Source organism: Melospiza melodia, assembly GCF_035770615.1.
Source record: "Melospiza melodia melodia isolate bMelMel2 chromosome 17 unlocalized genomic scaffold, bMelMel2.pri SUPER_17_unloc_1, whole genome shotgun sequence".
NCBI classification, from domain to species: domain Eukaryota; kingdom Metazoa; phylum Chordata; class Aves; order Passeriformes; family Passerellidae; genus Melospiza; species Melospiza melodia.
This window is the reverse complement of record NW_026948502.1, coordinates 839,140-860,271: the sequence shown is the minus strand read 5'-3', so window position 1 is coordinate 860,271 and position 21,132 is coordinate 839,140. Positions and strand designations below refer to the sequence as shown.

The following is a 21,132-nucleotide window of genomic DNA, read 5'->3' as shown; positions in this document are numbered from 1 at the left end:
TTTTAATTGGGGGAATTAATTTAAATTGAAAAGCAGGAATTCATTGAAATTGGGGAAATAAATTTGGAGCAGAAATGGATTTAAAGTGGGGGAAATTAATTTAAATTGGGTGGTAAAAATGGATTTAAATTGGGGGAAATAAATAAAATTTGGGGCAAAAATTAATTTAAATTGGGGGAAAATGAAGTTAGACTGGAGGGGAAATGAATTTTAATTGGGGGAATTAATTTAAATTGAAAAGCGGGAATTCATTGAAATTGGGGAAATAAATTGGGGCAGAAATGAATTTAAATTGGGGAAAATGAAGTTAAATTGGATGGGAAAATAAATTTAAATTGAGGGAATTCATTTCAATTGGGCAGAATAAATTATTTTAAATTAGGGAGAATAAATTTGGGGCAGAAATGGATTTAAATTGGGGAGATAATTTAAATTTGGGGGCAAAAATGAATTTAAATTGGGAGAATGAAGTTAAATTGGGGAGGAGAAATGAATTTAAAATAGAAATAAAATTGAGAGGGAGGAATTAATTTAAATTAGGGGAAATAAATTGGGGGCAGAAATTAATTTAAATTGGGGAAATAAATAAAATTTGGGGCAAAATTGAATTTAAATTGAGGGAAAATAAAGTTAAATTGGAGGGGGAAATTAATATTAATTGGGGGGAATTAATTTAAATTGAAAAGCAGGAATTCATTTAAATTGGGGAAATAAATTTGGAGCAGAAATGAAGTTAAATTGGGGGAAATTAATTTAAATTGGGTGGCAATAATGGATTTAAATTGGGGGAAATAAATAAAATTTGGGGCAAGAACGAATTTAAATTGGGGGGGAAAATGAAGTTAAATTGTGGGGGAAAATTAATTTAAATTGGGGAAATAATTTAAATTGGGGAGCAAAAATGATTTTAAATTAGGGGAAATAAATTGGGGCAGAAATGAATTTAAATTGGGGAAATTAATTTAAATAAATGAATTAAAATTGGGGGGAATAAACTTAAAATGGGGGCAGAAATAAAGTTAAAATGGGGAGAAGAAATTAATTTAAATTGGGGAAATAAATAAAATTTGGGGTAAAAATTAATTTAAATTGGGAGGAAATAAAGTTAAATTGGAGAGGGAAATTAATTTTAATTGGGGGAAATTAATTTAAATTGGGAAAATCATTTAAATTGGGGAGAAAAAATGAATTTTAATTAGGGGAAATAAATTGGGGCAGAAATGAATTTAAATGGGGGACATGAAGTTAAATTGGAGAGCAAAAATTAATTTAAAATGGGGAAAATGAACTTAAATTAAGGGGCAGAAATTCATTTAAATTGGGGGCAGAAATGAAGATAAATTGGAGGAATTAATTTATATTGGAGAGCAGAAATTCATTTAAATCAGGGGAAATAAATTGGGGGCAGGAATTCATTGAAATGGGAGGAAATTCAGTTAAATTGGAGGAGAAAAATAATTGAAATTAGGGCAATTAATTTAAATTGGGGAAATTAATTTAAATTGGAGAGAAGAAAATGCAAATTGGGGAAATAAATTGGGGCAGAAATGAATTTAAATTGGGGAAATGAAGTTAAATTGGATAGGAAAATAAATTTAAATTGGGGGAATTAAGTTAAATTGTAGAGCAGAAAATAAATTAATTTAAATTGGGGGAATAAATTGGGGGCAGAAATGGATTTCAATTGGGGAAATTAATTTAAATAAATGAATTAAAATTGGGGGGAATAAACTTAAAATGGGGCAGAAATAAAGTTAAATTGGGGAGAAGAAATTAATTTAAATTGGGGAAATAAAATTTGGGGCAAAAATTAATTTAAATTGGGGGAAAATAAAGTTAAATTGGAGAGGGAAATTAATTTTAATTGGGGGAAATTAATTTAAATTGGGAGAAAAAAACTTAAATTGAAACTTAAGCAAACATTAATTTAAATTGGGGGGAAATTAAATTAAATGGGGGCAGAACAATTTGAATTGAGGGCAGAAATAGAAATGGATTTAAATTGGAATAAAATTAATTTAAATAAATTTTAAAATGGATTTAAATTGGGAAAATTTATTAAATTAGGAGAATTCATTAAATTGGGGGATGAGCTTTAATTGAAATGAAATTAAATTGGGGGGAATTCATTAAATTGGGGGGAATTCATTAAATTGGGGGATGAGCTTTAATTGAAATGAAATTAAATTGGAAAAATTTATTAAATTGGGAGAATTCATTAAATTGGGGGATGAGCATTAACTGAAATTAAATTAAATTGGGGGGAATTTATTAATTTGGGGGAATTCATTAAATTGGGCGGATGAGCTTTAATTGAAATGAATTTAAATTAAATTGGGGGGAATTTATTAAATTGGGGAAATTTATTAAATTGGGGGGAATTTATTAAATTGGGGGAATTCATTAAATTGGGGGATGAGCTTTAACTGAAATTAAATTAAATTGGGGGAAAATGAAATTGAGCTGAAGTTGGAGGAACAGGAATGAAAATGAATTTCAATTGGGGAAGACAGAAATATAAATGAAATTTAAATGGAATTTAAATGAAATTTAAATGAAATTTAAATGGAATTAAAATGAAATTTAAATGAAATTTAAATGAAATTTAAATGGAATTAAATTGGGGAGGCGACAGAGATGAAACTGCGGGGGCAGGAGCGAAACTGAGAGGGAAAATCAATTTGGGGGTGAGGAAATGGATTCAAATTGGGGAAAATCAAATTAAATTGGGAAAATAATCAAATTAAATTGGGGAAAAAAACCAAATTAAATTGGGGAAAATAATCAAATGAAATTGGGGAGTTCAGGGGCAGAATTTGGGGAAACAAATTTAAATTTTGGGATCAAAATGAGCTGAAATTTGGAAAGGGGGAGGGGAAAGGGAATGGGGGGGGCTGCTGCCCCCAGCCTGGGAAATACCAAAAAATTCTCAAAAATTCCCCAAAAAATCCCAAAAATTCCCCAAAAAATTCCCCAAAAAATTCCCCAAAATCTGCAGGGAATGGTCCTGGGAGGTCCAGGGATCCTCGAGGTGACAACGGGGGGAAACCCCAAAAATCCCATTCCAAACATTCCCCACAGAGAACCCCCAAAAACCCCCCAAAAAACCCCAAAATCCTTCCCAACCCCCATAACCAGCCAGGACTGCCCCAAAATGTCCCGAAACTGGTCCCAAACTGCCCCCAAATACCCAAAACTGCCCCAAACATCCCAAAAATATCCCTAAACTGCCCCAAAATGTCCCAAATAGCCCAAAACTGCCCCCAAATATCCCTAAATTGCCCCCAAATACACCAAAACTGCCCTAAAATGGTCCCAAACTGCCCCAAAATGGCCCCAAAATGGCCCCAAAGTGCCCCAAAATGGCCCCAAAGTGCACCAAGTGCCCCTAAGGTGGCTCAAAATGCCCCTAAATTGCCCCAAACATCCCAAAATGTCCCAAAACTGCCTTAAATTGCCCCAGAATGGCCCCAAAGAGCCCCAAACATCCCAAAACGGCCCTGAAATGGCCCAAAACTGCCCCAAAATGTCCCTAAACTGTCCTTATAGTGCCCCAAACATCCCCAAATGTCCCCAAACTGCCCCAAAATGCCACAAATACCCCAAAACTGCCCAAAAATATCCCTAAATTGCCCCCAAATACACCAAAACTGCCCACCCCAAAATGGTCCCAAACTGCCCCAAAATGTCCCAGATACCCCAAAACTGCCCCAAAATGTCCCTAAACTGTCCCTCAAGTGCCCCAAACATCCCCAAATGTCCCTAAACTGCCCCAAAATGTCCCTAAAGTGCCCCAAACATCTCAAAGTGGCCCCCAAATGACCCCAAACTGCCCCAAAATGTCCTTAAACTGCACCCAAATACCCCCAAACTGGCCCAAAACTGCCCCAAAATGTCCCTGAACCATCCTAAAACAGCCCCAAACGGCCCCAAATACCCCAAACCTGCCCCAAAATGTCCCAAACGTCCCAAACTTTCCCTGACCTGCCCTAAAATGGTCCCAAACTGCCCCAAAATGGGCCCAAAACTGCCCCAAATGCCCCTAAGGTGGCCCAAAATGTCCCTAAATTGCCCCAAACATCCCAAAATGTCCCTAAACTGCCTTAAATTGCCCCAAAATGTCCCTAAAGGGCCTCAAACATCCCAAAACAGCCCTGAAATGGCCCAAATACCCCAAAACTGCCCCAAAATGTCCCTAAAGTGCCCCCAAATACCCCAAAACTGCCCCAAACTGCCCCAAACTGCCCCAAACTGCCCAAAATGTCCCTGAACCATCCTAAAACAGCCCCAAACGGCCCCAAATACCCCAGACCTGCCCAAAATGTCCCAAACGTCCCAAACTTTCCCCAACCTGCCCTAAAATGGCCCCAAAACTGCCTCAACCCCCCCCAAAACTGCCCCAAAACTGCCCTCAAATGGTCCCAAACTGCCCCAAAATGTCCCAAATATCCCAAAACTGCCCCAAAATGTCCCTAAAGTGCCCTAAAAGGACCCCAAACATCCCAAAATGGCCCCAAAATGTCCCTAAACAGCCCCAGAACTGCCCCAAATCCCCCGAAACTGCCCCCAAATGTCCCTAAAGGGCCCTAAACTGTCCCTGAAGTGCCCCAGAGATCCCAAAATGTCCCTGAACTGCCCTGAAATGGCATTAAATTGTCCCTAAAACTCCAAAACTGCCACAAATGACCCAAAACTGCTCCTAAAGTTCCCCAAACATCCCAGAATGGCCCCAAAGTGCCCCCAAACGGGCCCAAACTGCCCCAAATGCCCCTAAGGTGGCCAAAAATGTCCCTAAATTGCCCCCAAACATCCCAAAATGGCCCAAAACTGCCTTGAATTGCCCCAGAATGGCCCTAAAGAGCCCCAAACATCCCAAAACAGCCCTGAAATGGCCCAAAATGTCCCAAATACCCCAAAACTGCCCCAAAATGTCCCTAAACTGCCCCAAAACTGCCCCAAAATGGCCCTAAAGTGCCCCCAAATACCCCAAAACTGCCCTAAAATGGCCCCAAAACTGCCCAAAATCCCCCAAAACTGCCCCAAAATATCCCCAAACCTGCCCCAAACACCCCAAATCTACCCCAAAACCCCAGAACTACCCCCAAAATGCTCCTAAACTGCCCCAAACACCCCAAAGCTGCCCCTGAGGAGCCAGAACTGCCCCAAAATGTCCCAGACCTGCCCCAAACACCCCAAATTTGCCCCCAAACCTCCAAAGTTGCCCCAAACACCCTAAGTTTGCCCCAAACACCCCAAATCTACCCCAAAACCCCAGAACTACCCCAAAATTGTCCCTGGGGAGTCAGAACTGCCCCAAAATGTCCCAAACCTGCCCCAAACACCTCAAATCTACCCAAAATCCCCAAACTACCCCAAAATGCTCCTAAACCGCCTCAAACACCCCAAAACTGCCCCAAAACGTCCCCAAACCTGCCCCAAACACTCCAAACCTGCCCCAAACAGCCCAAATTTACCCCAAGCACCCCAAATGTACCCCAAGCACCCCAAAATGTCCCAAACCTGCCTCAACCACCCCAAAACTGCCCCAGTACCCCAGAACTACCCCAAAATGTCCCAAACTGCCCCAAACATCCCAAATTCGCCCCAAAGCTGCCCCGGATACCCCAAAAATGTCCCAAACTTGCCCCAAACATCCCAAATCTGTCCCAAACCTGTCCCGGACACCCCAAAAATGTCCCAAACTGCCCCAAACATCCCAAATTTGTCCCAAAGCTGTCCCGGACACCCCAAAAATGTCCCAAACTGCCCCAAACATCCCAAATTTGTCCCAAACACCCCACACCTACCCCAGACTCCCCAGAATGTCCCAAACTTGCCCCAAACACCCCAAATCTACCCCAAAACCCCAGAACTGTCCCAAAATGCTCCCAAACCACCCCCAAATGCCCCGAACTCCCCAAATTTACCCCAAGCACCCCAAAGCTGCCCCGGCCCCCCCATCCCCGCTCCCCTCACCCCCCCCCCAGCCCCGCTCTCCCCTCACGGCCCCGCTCCCCCCTCCCCCCCAGCGCGGCCTCCGCCCCGCCCCCCCCGCGCCGCTCCCGCCGCCCCCCCCGGCCCCGCTCACTGGGGCGGGTGCGGGCGGGGCCGATGTCGAGGTTGAGGTCGATTCTCCGCCGCGCCTCGCGGTTCTCCTGCTTCAGCTTCGCCTCCAGCCGCGACAGCTTCTGCTCCAGCGAGGACGCCGCCATCTTCCCCCCCCGCGTGGCGCATGCGCGGGGCCGCGGGGGGGCGGGGCTTGGAGCCGCCGCCGTACGGAGGGAGGGAGCAGAGGGCGCCGCCATCTTCCCGCTGGGATGGGTAATGCGCATGCGCAAAGCGCCGTGTTGTGAATTCTGGGTCACACCGGTTGGCGTAGGGAGAAGACGCGGGGTGGGCGCCTCCATATTCGCCCCTGTGAGCGTTATTGCGCATGCGTGGAGTGACGGGAGGTCGTTATGCGCCTCAGCGGCTGCTGTAGATGAGGGAGAGCTGAAGGGAGGACAAGGAGGGGTTTGGGTTCCTTTGGCCGCTGTGGAAACGCGGGATGAGGGGCTGGAGCGAGGGCACGGCGGCTTTTTCGCCACTCTGGCCGCCGTACGGAAATAGGGAACACGGATGCCGCCTTCACCGGGGAACTACTATCGCGCATGCGCACAGCAGATGAAGTTTGGGCCTCTCCCGCCGCCGTAGAGAGGCGGCATACGGACTTTGTTTGGCTCCGCCGGCCACCGTAGGGGAGCATGGAGGGGCGCGATCCCATATAAACGTTTATGGGGCCTCCCGGGCATGTGGGAGGAGCTGGGGCCTGTTTGGGGGTCCTGTGGGTCGGAAGAGCCGTGGGGAGCCCGAGGATGTTTCAGAGCGGCCCGAAGCACATTGGGAGCATTGGGCCATTTGTGGCTTTGGCGGCGTCTGAGGCAGTTTAAGCTGGTTGTGCGGCAGTTACTGCTCCTTAGCGAAGCCTGAGGCTGTTCTGGGGCTGTTTGAGGGCATTTTAGGGGAGCTGAGGCCGCTCGGGGCAGCTTAGGGGAGCTGAGGGTTTTCTGGGAATGTTAGAGGGCATTTTAGGGTATCTGGACCTGTTCTGGGGCAGTTTAGGGGAGCGGAGGCCGTATTTGCGGCTTGTTTATGGAGCGCGGCTTTTGGGCCCTGCCGGCCGCCGTAGGGGATGGGTTATCTCCAGCTGCTGGAGAGCGCATGCGCAGATGAGGGCGCTATGGAGTACAGGCGCGGCCCCAGGGCGCCCCCTGGCGGGCGGGAGGACCCGCGCATGCGCAGTACCCTCCCCTCACTGGGGGTTCCCGAGACCCCCAACTGCCCCCCCCTTCCCCTTTTGGGGGGGCTCAAAGACGGGAGCACCCTCCGAAATAGGGGTACCCCCCCAAAAAAGCCCCAAACCCCGAGATTTTGTGTTGATTTTATTTCATTTTTCCGTTTTTATTTAAAAAACCCAAAACGAGCCAGGCCCGAGGAAGGGGGGGGGGGGCACAGACTGCGGGGGGGTTTGGGGGTGCTTCCCCCCCTCGTGGCCAAGGGCTGGGGGGACCGCACCCCAATTTGGGGGGGGAGCTGGGGAAGGTTAAAACATCTCCGGGCAGAGCCCCCCAACCCCCTCCCCCCGCGGGTAAAAACCCCCCCGAGAAATGGGGGATCCCCTAAAAGGGGGGCTCCCTCAAGGAGGGCTGAGCCCGCCCCCAGAGGGACCCCCAAAAACAGGGGTGACCCCACAAGGAGCGGGGTGTCCCCACCCCCACTGTGCCCCAGAGAGAGGGGACCCCCAAAAGAGACGGGTGACCCCCCCCAAAAGAGAGGAGACCCCCAAAAGAGAGAGGTGACCCCCCCTAAAAGAGGGGTGACTCCTTCAGAGAGTGGGATCCCCCCTAAAGAGGGGAACCTCCCCAAAAGAGAAGGGAGGACCCCTCTAAAGAGAAGTGACCCCCCCAAAAGAGGGGTCCCCAAGGAGAAGCCCCCCAAAAGAGGGGGTGGACCCCCCCAAAGGAGAAATGACCCCCTAAAGAGAAGCTCCCCCGATCACAGGTGAGCCCTCCCAAAGAAGGGTGCCCCCCAAAAGAGAGACCCCACCGAGAGGGGTGGGACCCCCCCGAAACAGAGATGAGACTCCCTCAGAGCGAGGTGGGACCCCTCAAATGAGAGCAGGACCCCCCCGATTAGAGGTGGGACCCTAAAGAGAGGCAAGGCCACCCTAAATAGGGATGGGACCCTCCCAAAGAGCGGTGGGACCCCCCAGAAAGGTGTGGGAGCCCCCAAAGAGAGGTGGGCACCCCAAAGACAAGTGGGGCTCCCCAAAAACGGGGTGAGACCCCCCCGAGGCTCACCCACTCCCCAAAGTCTCAGTGTGCAGCAGCGGGGGAGGGAGGAGCCCTCCCGGATCCCGGGCTGTCCCCGCGGGTCTGGGGGTGTCCCCCCGGTTTGGGGGTGTCCCTGGGGGTCCCCCCGTGTCCCCGGGGGTCTCTCAGGCCGGAAAGGGCTCCGGGGGGGGCTCCTCGTCCTGGAAGTGGCTGCGCTGCAGCAGCTTCACGTGGTACTCGTAGATCTTGAGCGCGGGGCCCAGGCGGATGGAGAGGCCCGTGAGCACATCGGCCCTCTGCATCAGCAGCAGCGACTTGCCATCGATCTCCTGGGGACATTGGGGACAGTGAGGGACATGGGGACAGTGAGGGACATGGGGACACGGGGACATTGGGGACAGTCACAGGGACAGGGCACACCCAGGGACACAGAGCCCTGTGAGCACATCGGCCCTCTGCATCAGCAGCAGTGACTTGCCATCGATCTCCTGGGGACATGGGGACACTGGGGACAGTCACAGGGACAGGGAACAGCCAGGGGGACAGGGACAGCCATGGGGACAGGGAGGGACAGCCATGGGGACAGCCAGGGGGACAGGGACAGCCATGGGGACAGGGAGGGACAGCCATGGGGACAGGGACGGCCATGGGGATGGCCATGGGGACAGCCAGGGGGACAGAGACGGCCATGGGGACAGAAGCTGGAGCAGCCCCAGGCAATGGAGGAGGGTGGGGTGAGGATCTGTGGGGGAAATGGGGTTTGGGGACACCTGCAGGGACACGGGGACACCCGGGGGACAGGGGGGACATCTCAGGGAGAAGGGGGACACAGGGACAGTGGGGACACCCAGGGTTGACCCTGGGGGACAGCGATGGACAGGGACCTATGGGGAGGGGTGGGGACCAATGGGGAAATACAGGGGACACCTTGGGGACAGCCCCAGGGACAGAGGGGACACCCCTAGGGACAGCCCCAGGGATAGAGGGGACACCCAGGGGACACCCCTAGGGACAGAGGGGACACACTGGGGACACCTTGGGGACAGCCCCAGGGATAGAGGGGACACCCAGGGGACACCCCTAGGGACAGAGGGGACACACTGGGGACACCTTGGGGACACCCCCAGGGACAGAGGGGACACCCAGGGGACACCCCTAGGGACAGAGGGGACACACTGGGGACACCTTGGGGACAGTCCCAGGGACAGAGGGGACACCCAGGGGACACCCCCAGGGACAGAGGGGACACACTGGGGACACCTTGGGGACAGTCCCAGGGACAGAGGGGACATCCAGGGGACACCCCTAGGGACAGTCCCAGAGACAGAGGGGACACCGCAAGGGCAGCAGGAGGGGGCAGAGTGGTCCCAGAGGGAGGGGACCGTTCTTGGGGACGCTGTGGTGATGAGGGAGCCCTGGGGACACTGAGGGGACACTGTGGGGACAGAGGGGACACTGTGGGGACAGAGGGGACAGGGGTGGCCCCACCTGCTCCTGGAAGGCCCCGGCCTGCTCGGGGAACCCGGCCTCGGTGAAATACTCGACACGTCCCGCACCGACCACTCCACCGGGTCCACAGCCTTGTCCTTGCGCCCGGGCCTGGGGACAGGGACAGCGTCAGGGACAGTGGGGACAGAGTGGGGACAGACAGACATGGACACAGGGACAGCGTCAGGGACAGTGGGGACAGCGTGGGGATACAGGGACAGTGTCAGGGACAGTGGGGACAGTGTGGGGACACATGGACACAGGGACAGAGTGGGGACACACAGACATGGTCAATAGGACAGGGTCAGGGGACAGTGGGGACACAGACATGGACACAGAGACAGCGTCATGGGGACAGCGTGGGGACACACAGACATGGACATGGGGACAGGGACAGCATCAGAGGACAGTGGGGACAGTGTGGGGACACATGGACACAGGGACAGCGTGGAGACACACAGACATGGTCACTGGGACAGTGTCATGGGGACAGTGTGGGGACACACAGACATGGTCACTGGGACATGGGGACAGTGTCACGGGGACAGTGTGGGGACACCCAGATACAGTCACTGGGACACAGGGACAGCGGGACACCATGGGGACACACAGACACAGTCACTGGGATGGGGACACCGTGGGGACATGGTCACTGGGACATGGGGACAGTGTCACAAAGATAACGTGGGGACACACAGACACGGACACTGGGATGGGGACACCATGGGGATATGGTTACTGGGACACTGGCAGGGACAAGGGGACACCAGGACACTGGGACAGGGGATACTGTGGGGACAGGGTCACAGCAACAGGGGGGCAACACAGGGACATGGTGACAGGGACAGGGGACATCCAGGGGGACATGGGGACAGCAGGACACTGGGTAGGACACAAGGGACACTGGGTGGCACACAGGTGACACAGAGGGACACAAGGGACACTGGGTGGGACATGGGTGACACCGAGGGACACAAGGGACAGTGGGTGGCACACAGTGACACCGAGGGACACAAGGGACACTGGGTGGCACACAGTGACACAGAGGGATACAAGGGACACTGGGTGGCACACAGGTGACACCGAGGGACACAAGGGACAGTGGGTGGCACACAGTGACACCAAGGGACACAAGGGACACTGGGTGGGACATGGGTGACACCGAGGGACACAAAGGACACTGGGTGGCACACAGGTGTCCCAGAGGGACACAAGGGACACTGGGTGGCACACAGTGGCCCCGAGGGACACAAGGGACACTGGGTGGCACACAGTGACACCGAGGGACACAAGGGACAGTGGGTGGCACACAGTGACACCGAGGGACAAGGGCAGCCCGTCCCTGACTCACGTGCAGCTGAATGGAGCTCCCTCAGCAGCCTGGGGGCCCGGCCGGCCTGGGGACAGCGGCACCGAGGGCTCGGCCCCTGCCAGCGCTGGGGACACTGCGGGGACACCAACGGGGACACCCACGGTCACCAGGGACAGCCAGAGGGACCCCAGCGACCCCCAGGACCGAGTGACCCCAGCACTGCCTGACCCCACAGCCCAGAGTGACCCCACACCTGAACTGCCCCCAGCACCCCCCAACCGACACAGCCGTACCCCCAAACTGCCCCCAACCTGCCCTCAGCACCCCCAAAACTGCCCCCATTGCCCCCAAACCTGCCCTCAGCACCCCCAAAACTGCCCCCATTGCCCCCAAACTGCCCCCAAACCTGCCCTCAGCACCCCCAAAACTGCCCCCATTGCCCCCAAACTGCCCCCATCGCCCCCAAACCTGCCCTCAGCACCCCCAAAACTGCCCCCCAACACTCCCAAAACTTACATACCCCTACCCCCAAACTGCCCCATTGCCCCCAAACCTGCCCTCAGCACCCCCAAAACTTACACACCCCTACCCCCAAACTGCCCCCAAACATGCCCTCAGCACCCCCAAACTTAAACCCCCCTACCCTCAAACTGCCCCCATTGCCCCTAAACCTGCCCTCAGTACCTCCAAAACTGCCCTCATCCCCCCAAACTGCCCCTATCACCCTCAAACTGCCCCCATTGCCCCTAAACCTGCCTCAGTACCCCCAAAAACTTACACACCCCTACCCCCAAACTTACACACACCTACCCCCAAACTGCCCCATCGCCCCCAAAACTGCCCCCAGCACGCCCAAAATTAAACTACCATTGCCCCCAAACTGCCCCATCACCCCCAAAACTGCCCCTATCACCCCCAAACCGCCCCCATTGCCCCAAACTTATACACCCCTACCCCCAGCACCCCCAACCCCCGTGCCCCCCAAAGGGCCCCAGCACCCCCAACCCCGTGCCCCCCAAAGCCCCCCAGCACCTGCTCTGTCGGGCTGCCCGAAGGCCCCCTCCTTTTTCAGGGGGGCCAGGTGCTGGCAGCCGCCCTCCCCCGGGGCGCAGGCCTTGGCCTGGGGGGGGCGCTCGGGGGGCGGCTGCCCCGGGGGGCGCAGGGGGGGCCCCCCCCGGCCCTCCCCGTTCAGCTGCCGGGGCGGCCCCGCGTCCTCCGAGGCCTCCGAGCCCGTCCCGTCCTCGTCGTCTTCGTCCTCATCCTCCTCCTCCTCCTCCTCCTCCCGCGCCGAGGCCTCGCTGCTGCTGCAGGGGGGCTGGGGGTCCCCAAAACCGTGAGCATCACCCCAAAGGGAACCCCAGGAGCTGAGAACCCCCTCCCGAAAATCTACAGCCCCCCAAAAAATGTACGGCCCTGACACCAAAATCCACAGCCCCCACCACAACAGGGGCTCCAAAGCTGTTCCTGACTCCCCCACAGTGTGACGCTGTACCCCCAAAAATTCAGAATACCCTCAGTCCTGAAAGTCAGCCTCCCAATCCAGGACACCCCCAAAAATGAACCCCCAAGTCCTGCAGGTTTCCCCTCACTCAAACCCAGGATCCATCAATTCCACACCCCACCCCCAGAACTGTCACCCCAGCATTGTCATTGCCCCCCTGGGTTCCCCCAACATCCCAGTCCCCATCCTCATCCAGTCCTGGCTCTTGGTGACCCCAAAACCCCCTTAGGTCCCCACTGTTACCTCAGGTCCCCTAAATCCCCCCTGTCCCTGTCCCCCAAGTCCTCTTGGGGGACCCCAACATCCCCTTGAGATCTCTGCTGTCCCCTCAGGCCCCCAATCCCCTCAGAGGTCCCCTAAAGGGACCTGTGTCCCCTCCCCACCAGGTCCCCTCCACCTTGTGTCCCCCCTCTGTCCCCACCAACCCTCCAGGGGTCCCCAGTGCCTCCTCACCACCCCTGCCCCTCAGGGTCACCCCCCCAGAGCACCCCAGTCCCCTCCATGCCCTCAGGGTCCCCTCAGCCCTCCCGGCTCCCCCTCACGACCCCTTCCCCAGTGTCCCCTCAGGGCTCCACTCACAGAGCCCCCCGTTCCCTCCTCACGACCCCCGGGCCCCACATGTCCCCCACCTTTTCTGCTCTCCCCTCACGACCCTCACACCCTCAGGATCCCCTCAGGCCTCCCGGGTGCTCCCTCACGACCCCTGGGCCCCCTGCTCCTCTGAGCCCCCCGAGCCCCCCGGCCCTTCCCGCGTTCCCTCTCACGGCCCTCGCACCCCTCAGGGTCCCCCCAGACCATCCCCCGTCCCCGGACCCTCCTCTTCCCCTCATCGCTCCCCCCCCTTCCCGCGCTCCCCCTCACGACCCCCGGGCCCCTCCCCAGTGTCCCCTCAGGGCCCCCCCGCTCCCTTCGGCCCCTCACGGGCAGCAACTCCGGTGCCCCCTCACGACCCCCGCACCCTTCAGTCCTTCATCACTCCCCTCCCTCCGATGCCCCCTCAGGGTCCCCTCAGCCCCCGGTGCCCCCTCACGTCTCCCGCACCCCCATTCCCCTCAGCCCCTCATCGCTCCCCCCTTCCCGCGCTCCTCCTCACGACTCCCGCTTCCCTCCCCGCCAGTGCCCTCTCACGACCCCCGCCCCGCCAGCCCCTCATGACTCCCTTCGATGCCCCCTCGGGGTCCCCTCAGCCCCCGGTGCCCCCTCACGACCCCCATTCCTCCCAGCCCCTCACGGCTCCCCCCCGCTTCCCGCGTTCCCCCTCACAATGCGCGGGTCCCCGCTCCCCTCAGCCTCCCGCCGCTCCCCTCACGCCCCCTCCTCACCTTCCGCGCCCTCCCCGCGGCCGCTCTCCCGCGCTCCCCGCGGGCCGTGGCGATGGCGCCCAGCCGGGTGCGCTCGGGCCGGGCCCCGCCGCCCCCTCCGCCGCCGCCGCCCGCCCCGGGGGCCGCCCCGGCCGCCCCCCCCGCCGCCGCCGGGCGCGGCCGAGCCCTGGAGGCGGCCGCGGGTGAGGCGGCCGTCGCCGCCGAGCAGCCGCGCGGTGTCGCGGAGGCTGACGGGCGGCGGGCGGCGGGCGGGCGGCGGCGGGCGGCGCGGCGGCTGCACGCGGGCGGCGTTGCGGTACGAGATGCTGCCCTTGTAGGAGACGCGGAGCACGGCGCGCTGCTGGATCAGCTTCTCCAGCTCGGCACGGGTGCGCTCGGGCTCGGGGCCGTGCCGCCGCCGCACCATGCGGCAGATGCGCTCCAGGTCCGGCCGCGCCTTGCGCGAACGCAGCGAGTCGATGGTGTCCAGGATCCACTCCTGGTACCGCGGGGCCTGCTCGGGGCCCGGCGGCGGCGGCGGCGGCACCGCCATGGCCCCCCCCCCGCGGCACCGCCGGCCCCCCCCTCCCGCGCCCCTTCCTCCTCCTCTTCCTCCTCCTCCTCCTCCTCCTCCTCCGCCCCCGCCCCGCCCGCGCGCGCCCGCTCGGAGGAGGAGCCGCGGCCGCCGCGCGCGCGCGCCTCGGGGTGGAGCCGCCCCGCGCGGCCGCGCCCCCGGAAAGCCACGCCCACAACGGCACTCAAACCACGCCCAACAGAGCTAAGCCACGCCTACCTCAGGGGAAACAACGCCCATGTCCAGAGCCCCGCCCCCTCTGGCATCAAGCCACGCCCATCAGTTTAAGACACGCCCAGGTAGGAAAGACCACGCCCCTTCCGGAGAGGCCACGCCCATAGCCGGGGCCACGCCCACCGCTGGGACCCCCCCGGGCCCCGAAAATGGGGACCCCCAATTGCAAGGACCCCGGAACCCACGGAGCTCCCTATGGGGTCACCCCAAATCCATGAGGTCATCGCGATCCCATGGGGTCACCCCAAACCCACGGAGCCCCCTCAAACCCATGGGGTCACCCCAAACTCATGGAGCTCCCTCAAACCCATGGAGTCACCCCGATCCCATGGGTTCCCCCCCCAAACCCATGGGGTCCCCCCCCAAACCCATGGGGTCACCCCAAACCCACAAAGTCACCCCAAACCCACGAGGTCACCCCAAACCCACAAGTCAGCCCAATTCCAGGGCCCCCCAAAGTCATGAACACCCCAAACCAATGGGGTCACCCCAAACCCACAAGGTCACCCCAAACCCATGGGGTCCCCCCCCAAACCCATTGGGGTCACCCCCAAACCCATGGTGGCCCCCAAACCCACATGTCACCGCAATTCCAGGCCCCGCAACGTCATGGACACCCCAAAACCATGGGGTCACCCCCAAACTCATGACGTCACTCCAAACTCATGGAGCCCCCCGAAATCCATTGGGGTCACCCCCAAACCCACAAAGTCACCCCAAACCCACGAGGTCACCCCAAAACCATGGAGCCCCCCAAACCCACAGGGTCACCCTAAACCCACAGAACCCCCCCCAACTCATGGACACCCCAAAGCCATGGGGTCACCCCAAAACCATGGGGTCCCCCACATACCCATGGGGTCACCCCAAACCTGTGGAGCCCCCCCCAAACCCACGGGTCACCCCCAATTCCAGAGCCCCCAAAGTCAAGGACCCCCCAAACCCATGGAGCCCCCCCAAGCCTATGGGAACCCCCACTTTGGGAGCACCCCAAAATTCCCAAACCCTTCGGATTTTCCCCCAAACTTTATTGATTTGTCCCAAACTCTTTTACAACGAAACCTTGGGGGGTTGGGGCCCCTTCAGGGGATTTTGGGGACCCCCTCCCGGTTTTGGGGACCCCCATTTGGGGACAAAGGGGGGGGGGCTTCCATCTGGGGGGGTTAAAACAGGGGAGTCACTGCCCTGGGACACCCCAAAACCCCAAAAGGAGGGGTCACAGCCCTGGGGTCCCCAAACACCACCCAGGGACACCCCAAAACCCCAAAAATGGGGGGTCACAGCTCTGCGAACCCCAAAACCCCTAAAACAGGGGGTGACAGCCCTGGGAGAACCCCAAAAGTGGGGCCACGACCAGGGACACTCCAAAACCCCAAACACGGGGGTCCCGAACCCCCTCGGGTTCAGGTGCACTTCGGGTACCTCCAGGTTTGGGGGTTCAGGCTTTATGGGGTGTTTGATAGGATTTTGGGGTGCAGCTGTGCATTTTGGGGTCCAGCTGTGCATTTTGGGGTCCAGGTGCACATTTTGGGGTCCAGCTGTGCAGTTTTGGGGTCCAGCTGTGCATTTTGGGGTCCAGCTGTGCAGTTTTGGTGTCCAGGTGCACATTTTGGGGTCCAGGTGTGCATTTTGGGGTCCAGCTGTGCATTTTGGGGTCCAGGTGCACATTTTGGGGTCCAGCTGTGCATTTTGGGGTCCAGGTGTGCATTTTGGGGTTCAGGTGTGCATTTCAGGGTCCAGCTGTGCAGTTTTGGGGTCCAGGTGCACATTTGGGGTCCAGCTGGGCAGTTTTGGTGTCCAGGTGTGCATTTTGGGGTCCAGCTGTGCAGTTTTGGGGTTCAGGTCTGCAGTTTGGGGTCCAGGTGCGCATTTTGGGGTCCAGCTGTGCAGTTTTGGGGTCCAGCTGTGCATGTTGGGGTCCAGCTGTGCATTTTGGGGTCCAGCTGTGCAGTTTTGGGGTCCAGGTGCGCATTTTGGGGTCCAGCTGTGCAGTTTTGGGGTCCAGCTGTGCATTTTGGGGTTCAGCTGTGCATTTTGGGGTCCAGCTGTGCAGTTTTGGGGTCCAGGTGTGCATTTCAGGGTCCAGCTGGGCAGTTTTGGGGTCCAGGTGCACATTTGGGGTCCAGTTGGGCAGTTTTGGGGTCCAGGTGCATATTTGGGGTCCAGGTGCACATTTGGGGTCCAGCTGTGCAGTTTTGGTGTCCAGGTGTGCATTTTGGGGTCCAGCTGTGCAGTTTTGGGGTTCAGGTGTGCAGTTTTGGGGTCCAGGTGCACATTTTGGGGTCCAGCTGTGCAGTTTTGGGTCCAGCTGTGCAGTTTTGGGGTCCAGCTGTGCATTTTGGGGTTCAGCTGTGCATTTTGGGGTCCAGCTGTGCAGTTTTGGGGTCCAGGTGTGCATTTTGGGGTCCAGCTGTGCATTTCGGGGTTCAGGTGCACATTTCGGGGTCCAGCTGTGCATTTTGGGGTCCAGGTGCACATTTCGGGGTCCAGCTGTGCAGTTTTGGGGTCCAGCTGTGCATTTTGGGGTCCAGCTGTGCATTTTGGGGTGCAGCTGTGCAGTTTTGGGGTCCAGCTGTGCAGTTTGGTGCTCTGGGGTCAGGTCCTGGCAGGTCCTTGAAGCTCAGCACGATCTGGGGGGGGGCAGAAAAATCCTCAAAATCTCCCAAAACCTCCCCAAATCCCCCCTGGGAACCCCCCCAAAAAAACCCCAGAGACCCCAAAACCCCTCAGGGACCCCAAAATCTTCATAGACCCCAAAAACCCCTCAGGGACCCCAAAATCCCCAGAGATCCCAACACCCCCCCCCCCCGCCCCCAGGGACCCCAAAACCCCTCAGGGACCCCCAGAAACCCCTCAGGGACCCCCAAAATTCCCCAAGGAACCCCCAGGACCCCTGGGGACACCCCTGGGGGGGCAGGGGACACCTCAGGGACCCCCAAGGGGACAAGGGGACACATTGGGGACAGCCCAGGTGGGGGGAGGTGACACACTGGGGGGACAGGGATGGCCCTGGGGACCACCCTGGGGACAATGGGGACACCTGGGGGCAATGGGGACAATGGGGACACCTGGGGGCAGTGGGGACAATGGGGACACCTGGGGACAATGGGGACAATGGGGGACACCTGAGGGCAGTGGGGACAATGGGGACACCTGGGGGCAATGGGACACTTGGGGGCAATGGGGACACCTGGGGACAGGGACTCCTGTGTGACACCTGGGGACAGCTGGGGGACACCTGGGACAGAGACACCTGTGTGTCACCTGTGTGACAACTGGGGACAGAGACACCTGTGTGACACCTGTGACATCTGTGTGCCACCTGGGGACAGGGATGTTGTCACACCTGGGGACACTGCCACCATCCTGGGGACACCCCGGTCCCCTCCCTGTGCCTGGGTACAACGAGGTGCCACCAGAGCCCCCCGTGCTGGGGACAGCAGCGTCCCCTCGAGGCCAAGGACACCAACACGTGTCCCCCCTGCTGGGGACACCTGGGGACACCTGGGGACATCAATGTCCCCAGACCCGATGCCACCAGTGTCCCCTCCCAGCCCTGCATTCCCAGTCCCCTCCTCTGTCACCTCCCCGTGCTGCGGTTGTCCCCCCCATGTCCCCCCCGTGTGTCCCTGATGTCCCCGCCTGTGTCTTTGATGTCCCCGTGTGTCCCTGATGTCCCCTCCTGTGTCCCTGATGTCCCCCCCGTGTCCCCGATGTCCCCTCCTGTGTCCCTGATGTCTCCCCTGTGTGTCCCTGATGTCACCCCCGTGTCCCCAATGTCCCCTCCTGTGTCTTTGATGTCCCCATGTGTCCCCCTGTTTCACCTTCTGCCTGTCCAGCACCCTCATGGCAAAGTGTCCCCTCTGTCCTTCTGTCCCTGTGTCCCCCTGTCCCCACTGTCCCCTCTGTCCCTGTCCCATTGTCCCCCTGTCCCCCTGTCTCCTGTGTCCCCTCCTGTCCCTGTGTCCTCTCTGTCCCTTCTGTCCCTGTCCCTCTGTCCCCTCTGTCCCTGCGTCCCCCTGTCCCTGTGTCCCCATGTCCCCCATCCCTGTCCCCATGTCCCTGTCCCCGTGTCCTCCGTGTCCCCTCCTGTCCCCATGTCCCCCCGTCCTTGTGTCCCCTGTCCTTGTGTCCCCTGTGTCCCTCCGTCCCTGTCCCTCTGTCCCCCTGTCCCTGTGTCCCTCCATCCCCTGTCCCCAGCTGAGTGACCCCGTGCCCCGAGCTGGCCCCGCTTTGGGGACCCCAAAACCACCGGGGGGACCCCAAAACCACCGGGAGGGACAAGGACAGCACCGGACAGGTGTCCTTGGGGACATCGAGGGGACAGGGGGACGTGGGAGTGTCCCCAAGGGACATGGGACACCTCAGAGGAACAGGGGACACCCCGAAGGGGGCAAGGGACACCCCAAAAGGCGACAAGGGACACCTTAAAGGGGGCAAGGGACACCTTAAAGGGGACAGGGGACACCCCAAATGGACAGGGGACACCCCAAAGGGGGCAAGGGACACACCAAAAGGCGACAAGGGACACCTTAAAGGGGACAGGGGACACCCCAAAAGGGACAGGGGATCCCCCAAATGGACAGGGGACACCTCGAAGTGACAGGGGACACCCCAAAGGAACAGGGACACCTGAAAGGGAACAGGGGACACCCCAAAAGGGGGCAGGGGATATCCCAGAGAGACAGAGGACACTCCAAAGGGGACAGGGACACCGCAAAGGGACAGGGGACACTGCAAGTGGACACGCACCCCGCTCCAGGGGACGTGGGACACCCCAAAACACAGAGACCCCCCAGGGCAGACTGGGGACCCCCCAGAGGGACCCCGAGGAACGGGAGGGGACAGGGGGGACCCCGAAAGGGCCCGAGGCCACCCCACATCCCCCGGCCGCCCCTCACCGTGTCCGGAGCTGCCGCCGGCCGCTGTCCCCGGGGCTCCCAGCCGGACCAGTGGGACCAGCGAGCCCGGATCGGGGAAACTGAGGCAGGAGCAACCCCCTCCCCCTCAGGGACCCCAAAAGGGACTCGGGGGGACAAGGAGGGACCTTGGAGGTGTCCCTGTGCCCCCCCCCAATCAGGGCGCAGTCCTGGGGGTCTCTCCCCGGTTTTGGGGCGCCCCCGGGCCGGGCTGGTCCCGCGGGGGCTCCCCCCGGGCCTGGCCCCCCCCGTAGCGGAGGAGGCGCCCCAAAAGCAGCGCCCAGAGCAGGGCCTGCACCCACAGCTGGAACGGGGGGTCCCAGCCCCAGCCGGGCCCCCCGGGGCACATCGCTGTCCCCGAGTGTCCCCCCCCGGTGTCCCGGTACCGCCCGTGCCCCCCGGCTTTGTCCCCGAACCCCCGGGAACGGGGAAGGGCAGAGCCTGGCCCGGCCACGCCCCCCGCCCCCCCCCCAATCCATCCCGGGGGCACCGGGAGCGCCCCCCCTTCCCTCCCCTGGGACCACGCCCTGCCGGGCCACGCCCCTTGCCTCAAACCACGCCCTCATCACCATGACAACAGCTCGTTGGCACCGCCCCTCTATTCAGTCGCGCCCCCATCACCATGGCAACTGACCACGCCCCCCCTCCCAGGGGCGTGCCCGATCCCATGGCAACCCCGCGCGCCCTCTGTCGCTATGGCAACGCCAGCGCCGCGCCCTTACCGAGGCCACGCCCACTAACGGGACACGCCCCTTATTTCATATTAAACAACCATGCCACGCCCCCTCCTAAGGCTACGCCCCCAACCAGTGCCATGGCAACGCCCGCTCCCTTCCCAGGGACCCGCCCACTGGGGAGGGGGTGATACCCTCGGGGGGGAATAAGGGGACCCCCCAGACCCTGCCCAGCCTCCCCCGCTGCCCAGCGCCCCCCGGTTCGCCCAGCGGGGGCGCGGGACCCCCGGTGCCGGTGCCCTCCGGAGCCCCCGGGCCCGCTCCCGCCGCTCACCGCTCTCTCCGCCTCCCGGTGCCCCTTGGTCTCCGCCGCTCTGTCCCCCGCTGGCCCCGGTCTCCCCCCTCCCGCTCTGTTTTCCTGCCGACCCCCGATCCCGCTCCCGCCGCTCACCGCTCTCAGGGTCCCCCGGGGCCCAAGCCCCGGTGCCCCGGTACCCCGCTCACCCTCTCCAGCCCCGTTCCCTGCACTCCGCTACCCCCGATGTCCCGATATCCGGGAGTTCTGCTCTCCGGCTTTCCCCGGTACCCGCTCTCCCGATATCCCGCTGTCTATCCCGGTGCCTATCCCGGTATCTATCCCGGGGCCTGTCCCGATATTCCGGAGTGCAATGGCGCTGTGTATCCCGGTCTCTATCCCGATGTCCCGCTGTCCATCGCGGTCTCTATCGCGACATCCCGGTACTCCCTCACCTTTCTCCCGCTCCCTCCGTCTTCCCCCTCACGGGCCCGGCGCTCCCGCGGGCCGCGCCCACTTCCC

The 21,132-nt window shown here is 58.7% G+C and overlaps 2 protein-coding genes and 1 long non-coding RNA gene across 3 annotated transcripts in view; all 3 read right to left on the bottom strand.

Annotated features, from left to right (window-relative positions):
- The window catches only part of MAP2K7 (mitogen-activated protein kinase kinase 7), a 29,689-nt gene extending 23,462 nt beyond the window's left edge, over positions 1–6,227 (bottom strand). The window contains exon 1 of the mRNA XM_063181856.1: positions 6,089–6,227. Coding sequence (XP_063037926.1) covers positions 6,089–6,212 — 124 coding nt within the window. The 5' untranslated portion in view covers positions 6,213–6,227. The remainder of the gene's footprint in view (positions 1–6,088) is intronic.
- A 1,602-nt stretch (positions 6,228–7,829) lies between these two features.
- LOC134432997 (sterile alpha motif domain-containing protein 1-like) lies at positions 7,830–14,470 on the bottom strand. The gene is given in 7 exon segments (XM_063181873.1): positions 7,830–8,641; positions 9,801–9,859; positions 9,862–9,911; positions 11,152–11,245; positions 12,145–12,427; positions 13,936–14,030; positions 14,101–14,470. Coding segments are annotated over 7 exon segments (1,113 nt in total). The 5' UTR covers positions 14,468–14,470; the 3' UTR covers positions 7,830–8,476.
- Positions 14,471–15,729: 1,259 nt separating this feature from the next.
- Positions 15,730–21,132, bottom strand: LOC134432980 (uncharacterized). Its single transcript, XR_010031451.1, has 2 exons — positions 21,066–21,132; positions 15,730–17,352 (listed from the first exon to the last, which is right to left on the bottom strand). It is a non-coding gene; the product is annotated as an uncharacterized LOC134432980 (long non-coding RNA).